General features: G+C 47.4%; 1 protein-coding gene across 1 annotated transcript; it reads left to right on the forward strand.

The window, feature by feature from the left end:
- The first annotated feature begins 765 nt into the window (after positions 1 to 765).
- On the forward strand, positions 766 to 9,102 carry myclb (MYCL proto-oncogene, bHLH transcription factor b). Its single transcript, XM_086137457.1, has 3 exons — positions 766 to 1,199; positions 1,817 to 2,501; positions 6,043 to 9,102. The coding sequence occupies exons 2-3, from the start codon at positions 1,859 to 1,861 to the stop codon at positions 7,026 to 7,028; spliced, it is 1,629 nt and encodes a 542-aa protein (XP_085993583.1). The 5' UTR covers positions 766 to 1,199; positions 1,817 to 1,858; the 3' UTR covers positions 7,029 to 9,102.
- Positions 9,103 to 9,325: the final 223 nt, after the last annotated feature.

The following is a 9,325-nucleotide window of genomic DNA, read 5'->3' on the forward strand; positions in this document are numbered from 1 at the left end:
GTTTCATGTCGGGTTGAGATCATTTTGATCAGGGGTCACGGCGGGATAAAAGCTCAGGGTGGATAGAAAGAAGAAGGGCGAGAAGAGGAACAGAGAACCAATGACAAGAGATCCGGGGTGTTTAAATGTGCAGACATGCGGAGGACGGGATTTCCCTACTGTCTGCTTCTTGATGAACTTCGTCGGAGAAGTTATATATGGGATATTTCCCAATCATCCTTCTGGAGACGTCGGTGCGCGCCAAAGTTCCGTGACTCACTTTGAGGGTTTCGTGTGGCAAGAAAAACAAATGTCAGCAGTTGTTACATACAGCTGTTGAGGACACATACATGCACGCGCGCACACACACACACACACACACACACACGCGCTTTGTGAATGCATGCCACCATTTGAAGGGAAAGGCGATGCAGCTTCCACTAAATATTGATTCCATACTGTGACATGCAACCATATGTGGTTGTGAAACTACTCAAAACACAATAGGATTGGCTTTCTTATTCATTATAGAACCAGGGCTGGGCAAATTTGTGTGCTCAAAGGCCACAATTTCATTTTTGGATAGAGTGGCCAGGTCAGTGTGAATGAGGTTAAAATACAATTAAAATGTGTATAAAATATCTCGTAATTGATTTAAGTAACAACCCCCATAACGTTGAACTACAGTTTTTTTTTCAAGATGGACATCGATATCTGTATGTTATATGTACTACGAGTGATATTAGAAAATTCTACTAGTTCACGTGAGGCCCTTCTCTACTCGGCACACTCCTTTGCTGGATGTTTGTTCTTGTTTTGGATTTTTTGTATAGGTTAGTACCCCTTAAATTATAACAACTTTCTCTCATTTCAAAAAGCTTCTGGATAAGTTCTCCGTTTGTTTTGGGGGTGTGCTGGCGCTTTAAATTGTAGGCGTGGCCTCTCTACTACGATCCGCCCTTTATGCGTAATAGGCAAGTGTTCCTTCCCGGGAAATCACACTGCGCGCCATTCTGCAAAAGAAGTGAATGCGGGCGGAGCTCGCGCGGCAAGTTTCACAGCGCATTTGTTTGAAGACTGTTTACAACGCAGGCGGAAGAGAAAAGAACAGGAAGAAGAAGCGACCCGTGTGCATGCGCCGTTTGATGCTCATTGCTGAGGTCGTTTGCCTTACGGGGGATCTATGAAGGAGCACGCAGAATTTTCAACGTGCACAGCAGGTAAAAACCAAAACAAAACGCTCCGGAATTTCAGCAACAACACAATTATGGTCATAATTCTGACGGATATTGAAGGCCCCCAGTGGCGGCGCCTGAGCACATCGCGCTCTTATTTGATTAATTGATCAAATGAGCGGAATGGGTCTCAAGTTTGCGCGCTAATTGATCCATCTAATTTAATCATCTCTGCTGATTAGTTGAACAACCAGCCCCCACCCGCCCCCTCCCTCCCTAGCAACTCTCTGTTTTGCCACCGTCTACTACGATAAAACATCGTTATGCAATGAAACTCCATTGCGAAACTTGAAAGTTCTCAGCTAGGGAAAAAAGGCACACTTTTTGCCTTATCGGTGATTGGCTTGTGACTAATCATGAGCGTGTTTTTTTTTAACTCTTAATTCCCTGGCATGACTTAATTTAAGGGGAAAGCCAGACAGAGGCGGCATTGCATGTTGGAGAAAGGGGTCCAGGTCTTGATTATATTGCATATGATGTACAAGTGTGGGGTTCAATTTTTCAAAGTTTTCAATTGTTGATTGGGTGAGAATTTGGTTCAGTTCTTTTCCTATACTCACAAGAACGGGATTCAATCAAAGTGTGCTCCTCTCTCTCTGCAGACCGAGGGAACAAGGAGTGACCCCCCCTCCGTCACTGCCTCTATGCTTGGCATCAGCTCCTCCACTGCGCCCCGTTATGACAGCTGGGACATGGACCACCTGGACTACTACCAGCACTACTTCTATGACGACCATCACAACCCGGAGGAGGATTTCTTCAAGGCCACGGCGCCCAGCGAGGACATATGGAAGAAATTTGAGCTGGTGCCCACCCCTCCTATGTCCCCCATCCGGACTGTGGAGGGGTTGGGCAGGTTCGGGCTGGTGTGCCCCACACTTGGGGACAAGCTGGAGTGGGTGTCGCAGTTTCTGGGGCAGGAGGACGAACAGCAACAGCAGCAGCAGGACCCCCCCTGCAAAGTGACCCCGGCCACAGACTCCGTGGGGAACCTGAGCTCCATCATTATCCAGGACTGCATGTGGAGCGGCTTCTCGACAGGCTGGCAGCTGGAGAGGATGGTGGGAGAACGCTGCCACCCCTGCCAGGCCAAGGGGGGCCCCGCCTCCACCAAGGTGGTCACCGGCACGTCACCGGGGAGGGCGCAGGGTGTACCCGCCGACGCGCTGCCTCTCGGTTGTTTGGTGGCGGATTGTGTGGACCCGGGCGCTGTGCTCACCTTCCCCTTAGGCGGAGGTTGCAAGAAGCAAATCTCTTCTGGGTCGGAGTCCCACACCAACTCATCAGGTTCGTGTTTCTGTGCCTTTTTCCACATTTGAATTACAGTCAACGAAAATGCAATTCGCTCAGTCTAATGTAGGAAAACGAGACTGTACCTCATGCATCGTCATTTCTTGTTCTTTGTGGAGTTTATTGGCAACTGGCGAACCAGCTACAAAGTCAATGGCGCATTACTGACAGCAACTGACATTGTCCTTCCATTGCAAGGAAGCCAATATGAATGGATGCTGGCCTGATGTTGTGAAATGTGCTGCTGCCGCCTAGGGGCGGGTGTCTGCAGCAACTCCTTCCTAGGCCCCGCCCCTGAAAGGCCCATAACAACACATTGTAGTAGCACTGTACAATGTGTGCGTGATGTTCGGCTTAGACTTTTTGTGAACCCATTTTTCTTTCCGTCTTTTTTTTCTGTTTTGCATTTATATTTTACACAACAGTGCTATTTTCCGTGACTCTAAAAATATGATGGAGCTGGGACACATTCATGTCGTTTCAATGGGGGGAAAAAATTATATAACACAGATTTTTGTACCACAAGAAAGTTTGTTACAGCATTAGGTGCACCTCCTCCATAAAATCCAACGAGAGCCACTTTGTAAATGTCCCTTGAAAGGTGCTCCATCCAGCAAATGTAAGCTTTTAATCTAAGTTGTACTTTGTATTGATGTGGAACTGTGCTCCAAGTTAATGCATGTTTAATTTTTAACTCCTCGAAGCTAAATAAGGTAACCAAACTATGAGTGAAGCACATCTTCTTTTACACTAAACATTATTAGATTTATGTTGCTTTTGACAGCATCTCTCAACATGGAAGCCTGATTTTTGTATGTGTATGGAACGTCTATGATGAGTCTGTGCCTGGAGTCAATATTTAGCTTTGCTGCTCTGCTCGCGCTAGAAAGAAAAATGCATGCCCGGCACATGACTGCAATGCGTTACCTTGGTGCATGCAACACATGCTCCAAGGAGTGACGCGCCCATTTGAACATCTGCTGCCTGGCCCAGCGCCAGCGGACCAGCTGCTACTCCCCTCCCCCCCATTCCTGACTGACTTATGACGACGGCAGCGCACCTCTGCGGTGCCGTTTTGCGCTTGACGCCAACTCGATAGGTCGTAAATGCAGAGGGTGGAAACACCATTTTTACATTAGAAAATAATAAATAAATCAATAAAAAAGAATAAATATCTTAAATGGATCAAGACCTGCACCAAATACTGCAGCAAAAAGCAGTATTTGACGCATCCTCAAGAAGTTTTATAACTGCCTATAGATGGCATCAAAGCACTACTTTTGTCTCTTCAACTCACCTCAACATAGTTCCTTGCATCAAGATGGCCCCAAAGCTATACTTATCGTACAGGGCTTTAGCATGAGGACAAAATCAGCAAATAGGTCAATTTTTCAGCAAATAACAGAAGTTTGGTTAGCATTCCTTCGATACGCTGAAATAATTTACTTGCTCATGACGTATTCAGTTGTATGTACATCACTAGGTGGATACTCAAGTTAATTGAACCTTCTGCCATCTAGTGGAATAGCATTTAATTGTTCTGTCTATCACTATATGTCACCGTCATGGATAGTTAAACAAAGACTCATTATTTGTAATCAGTAAACAAATTTAAGTGAAAGTGGACATTTCCTGTGGAACAGTGGTTGGAGAATCATATGGCGCATGCAGCAGATAGAGACAAACATCGATTTCCCACGTTAACGTCACCGAATGGTCTGCGCCGCCAACTAAATGCAGCTCTGCTTACCTTTTGACTTCGACGTGATTGGGGTGGCCAACCAGTGAGAGGCGAAGAGCCAATATTTTTGCTGAGTTCCTGCAAAGAGCCACATCATACCCTTCCTCGCGCACGCGCGTCCGCGCACACACACACACACACACACACTTTTGGCCAAAGATCGACTTTTGAAGCGACCAACTTCTCACGAACGCCCTGATAGCGCACGTGCAAGCATACACACACACGCGCGCGCACACACACACACAAGCGGGTGCCCACCAGTGCACTCGCGCACATATGCACGCACACCACGATGAGCAACAGTCGGAACGGGCCGAAAAATGAACGAAAGCTCAAGATACAAACAAACAAATCTTTTTTTTCCCCACGCATTTCCTCCTCCCACCCCTTGCGGTCGACTTGGGACCAGTTCGCTGGCTCCCGCTCGATTCTGATCGACGTATTGGGCACCCCTGCCTTAAAATCTGAGGTAATTCGCTGACTAGCATAGCACTTAGCGCCGTTGTTTGCGCATGAGCGGTGATGCAGTCATCTGATTGGTTGCTCTCTATGTCAATCAAGTAACGGGATTGATGATAGGCTGACTGAGTACATTCTGTGAAGTTGGCGCCTTATTTGAATGGCATCGCCGCTGCCGAGGCGTTTTCGACGCTTGTCGTGTGAGAGCCCGGGAGCCGCATTGAACCAGCCAAAGAGCCGCATGCGGCTCGCGAGCCGCGGGTTGGCCACCCCTGTGATAGTGTTTTGACAGTGCAGACAGCTTGAAAGGGGCTCGGGATTTTAGGCCAGCGGAGATATCAAGTCAAGGGCAAAGTGTATCTAAATTTGTTACATAACAGTAGGGAGAACATTTAGAAATACAGACACATTTTCATAAAAAGGATAAAAAAAAGATTTACTTGGTTAATTTCACATTTGAGATGGATGATTTATGACCTATTTGTAAACAAGAAATTAAAAAGTCATCTTCACATAAGTCCCCTTAAATGCTCCTCTAAGTGGAGAACCCCCCCCCATTTCCACTCGCTGAACCCATCAGACTGAGCCTCGGTATGTAGGCGAGCATGTGATGTTGAAATTAGACCGTGCATAATGGTGCGAGGAATGTCACAAAGGGGACTTGTTGCTGCATTCCTCCATTCAACACGCCGTGGCGCCAATTGTGTCAGTGGGGTGGCCTCGGACTGAACAGTGCCGGCCACGGGCTGGGAGTTGGTCCATGGAGTTTGCACAATTCTGTTTGAGGCAAATTCTGGGCATGAAGAAGGGATGGACGAGGAAAATAAAAAAGCAATAATCACTGGAACTAAATCTTGGTTGTTTTTATGGCGTTTCTTTGGACACGCCTGCCTCAAACTCCTCGCGCCCTATTTATGGTGTTCTTCCTCGAGATGACTACTTCCCGAGCAGTGAAAATCCACCGAGGAGCAATTATTTAAAAAACGCGTTTCAATTTACAAGAGCGCAGAAATTCCCTCAAGATTTTCGTCTATTGCCGGGCAATGACAACACAACTCTGTTTCATAAATCGCGCCGCCACCCTAAAAAAAAAATTCACATTATTTATCATGATTGAGAGATTGTGCCGTCTACTGCGATGGCATTTCAATTGAGAAAAAAAAATGAGGATAAACTTGTAAGTTAAGGCACCACCATATGTGCCCTGACTCAATAAAGGTTGAGAAAGTCTCACAGGATAAGTACAACAAAACGCAAATCGTTGAATTTGTTGATCTGGTTGAACCGCAACCAGGTGGGGGTTCACCGCGTTAACTTTGTTGTCTGTCGTCCTAGATGATGAGGACGACCAAGACGAGGACGAAGAAGAGATCGACGTGGTGACCGTGGAGCACAAGCAAAAACGCAAACCCCGCCGGCTGGTCAACAACCGCAAACCCGCGACCATAACGGTGCCAGTGGACCCGCTGGACCCCGGCATGAAGCGGTTCCACATCTCCATCCATCAACAGCAGCACAACTACGCCGCCCCGTCACCAGACACGCTGCCGCCATCGTCCGCGGAGCTGCCGCCCCGTAAAAGGATCCGACATGAAGCCTCCTCCCCGGCGCACCATCAGCCGAGTCAGCATTACCACCAACCCCGGCTAGGCCACGCCCCCTCCAAGTTCGATTGCAGGCGGTCTCATGTGATCGTGGCCGGGGCCCGTTCGGAGTCTCCCGACCTCGGCGCCTTGTCCCCCACTTCCCCCGCGTCGCCATCGTCCGCGGAGCTGCCGCCCCGTAAAAGGATCCGACATGAAGCCTCTGCCCCGGCGCACCATCAGCCGAGTCAGCATTACCACCAACCCCGGCTAGGCCACGCCCCCTCCAAGTTCGATTGCAAGCGGTCTCATGCGATCGTGGCCGGGGCCCGTTTGGAGTCTCCCGACCTCGGCGCCTTGTCCCCCACTTCCCCCGCGTCGCCGTCGTCGCCCCACTGCTCGTCGTCGTCGTCGTCGTCGTCGTCGTCCTCCTCCCCGCCGCCGCCGCTCTCCAGCCCCCAGTCGTCGGACTGCGAGGACACGGACCGGCGCAAGACCCACAACTACCTGGAGCGCAAGCGGCGCAACGACTTGCGCTCGCGTTTCCTGTTGCTGCGGGACGAGATCCCCGGCTTGGCCGACTGCGCCAAGACGTCCAAAGCGACCATCCTGACGCGGGCCACTGAGTACCTGCGGCAGCTGCACGCATGTGAACGGCAGCAGGCACAGGAGAGGAAGCAGCTCAAGGCCAAGCAAGCGCATTTGCTGCAGAGGCTGGCGCAGCTCAAGCGATCCTGAACGCTCCCGGAACTGAAAATGTTGGAATTGTGCGGGTGGATTTTCTTTTTTTTTTGGAGGTAGTTATTTGCACATTTAGCTTCCGCGTGATAGACAAGCAAGGCAAGGACTACACAAGTCTTTGGTGATCTTCATACATTGCTAACAAAAAGTTCGGGATATCAGGCTTTGGAGTGAAATTTCAGGATGAGCCGAAATTCATTTGAACTTTTAAACCCATATGTCCAACCGTTTAGCGTAATCGGCTGATTGACGACTCTCCCAAATGGGTTTTGTTCTATGTGTTTCCAAGAACGTCCACCTCTGCCCTTCTGTGACTTTTCCAGTCTCTGTCTCAAAGAAGCTGAACGGCATCCATGAAATGACTGATGAATTTCCTGGTTCAGTTGGAACTAGTATCTCAACAGTCATCTCCATCAGTGCACCAAAACGCCTAAATTGATGAAAAGTTGCCGTCATGATCCTTCAAACTGGCTATCAGGGGGAAGTGGAGGCGGGAGGATTCAAAGAAAGGCAGAAGTGGGCATCCTTGGAAATTCCTCATCCTGTCGGTAATGTTGCCATTTGGCTTGTTCGAGAGGGACACGTTGTGCAGAAAGTAATTTACCAGTGGATGATTTTGGGGATTTCAAATTAACATTTTCGGTTGATTCAAAAATTCAAAAGCCAATATCCCTCTTTTTGGAGGGTGCGTTATTCCCTCCCCCCATGCTAATTGACACTGAAGTATTGTAGAGGGGGGCTCCATGTGATGTCTGATCCAGACAGACTGAAGGACTCCCCCTTGATAAGTTAACTTCTTTCTGCAGCTTTTTGTGCCATTCTCCACAGCCCTCAACCCGCCCCCCTCCCCAAGAAATAAATGGTGTCTGGCTGTGACCATTTGTAGCTCAAATACAGCATTATCAGATTTGGGATTCTATTTATCCCCGCCCACCCCCCCTCAACTAGAATCATTTCAACTATATATAATTACTGTGCCATGGGAAGCAGGCCAAAAGGTGAATGTCGGCTTCAGTATATCAACCAAAAGAAATTCCTATGAGAATGGCTTCGCTTAGTCGGATCGTCATCCATTTTGGGGAATTGAAACCCTTTGTATATCTCGATTTTTTTTTTCTCGCTGTCTAATTCTATTTGTAAATGTTTCTTTTGTTAGCCGTGGACGCCTCCAGAAGAAGCCTTTTGAAATTTGCATGCCATCCCGTTATGTGTACATAGTAACCCGTTTCTGTACAGTCCCTTCCGAACCAAACCAGAGCTGTGTGCTCCACTCATTCTATTTTTTGTTTTCTTTCATCTCCATCAATTTGCATCTTAAAGCTTACTGGCGTTTTTTTTTTCCCAACGATAACTCAAAGTTTCTATTTTTGTTAGTAAAAGGAAATAATAAAACAGAGCATTGAACATGGATCACTTTGTCACACAGCAATGCCTCCTTGTTTGCGTTTTGTGTCTTGAGCTAAAAAAAAAAAAAACGGTCACTAAACACCAAAGTTTGATACTCTATTTTCCTACAGTGCGGTGTTCAGTGTGAGCTGGTTTTTGTTAACGTAGCTGACAGGGGCCTTCCTGGTGGTTGTGTGCTAACTGTGGACACGTATTAGTGTGATTAAAAGCCCCCGGAGCTGTAGCACCATCTTGGTGGGAAAAGAAGCCTCTTAATGATCCTATTGCTATTGCTTTTTGCATGCTCGCTGCTCCCCGCACTAAAGAAGCAACTTAAAATATCTCAGAGTAGCATGTTGTGTCCCCGCCAGCACTCAGGAATAGCTTTATCCCACTGTATGTAACAACCTCAGGACCCCCCCCCCCCCCACCCTCCGAATCAATGATTCACAGCTTTTCCACAGTGTTCCGCTCATCAGTTCAGTGCAAACCACCAGTTGCTCCTCGTTTTCTTGTCTGAGGCCTCATCGCTTATTTAAATGTTCGATTTGTATCTGTTGCCAGACGTTTCTAATACATTTGCCGTTGGCGATTTATGGAGCCTTGTTTCAGCACTTTTTTTTTCTGTACCTCATAAGCCTATATGTATGATGAGTCAGAAAATCAATAAATTTGTTTGACATCATGTTCTGAACTTTTTGTCTTATTACATGTGTAATTTTTTTTTACAGGTTTTGTAATTTATTCACAATAAATTGATCACTTATTAAATGAGACCAAACTATTTAATTAAATTACACTTGGCTGATCTTTCAATAATTGTTCGCAGATTTCCCATTGTGAGACCAATAAAACTTGAAACGCTCACTACAAATGAACCGTTACCATGTCAACGGCTGCCAGTTGCG

This window comes from Hippocampus guttulatus, chromosome 18, assembly GCF_054856545.1.
Source record: "Hippocampus guttulatus isolate MCC_2025c chromosome 18, RoL_Hgut_1.0, whole genome shotgun sequence".
Taxonomy (NCBI): Eukaryota; Metazoa; Chordata; class Actinopteri; order Syngnathiformes; family Syngnathidae; genus Hippocampus; species Hippocampus guttulatus.

Bases quoted from the DNA above. Each gene is read 5' to 3' on its own strand.
- myclb (XM_086137457.1), top strand. From the start codon at position 1,859: ATGCTTGGCATCAGCTCCTCCACTGCGCCCCGTTATGACAGCTGGGAC. The intron at 2,502-6,042 runs GTTCGTGTTTCT...CTGTCGTCCTAG, and splicing joins GTCCCACACCAACTCATCAG to ATGATGAGGACGACCAAGAC.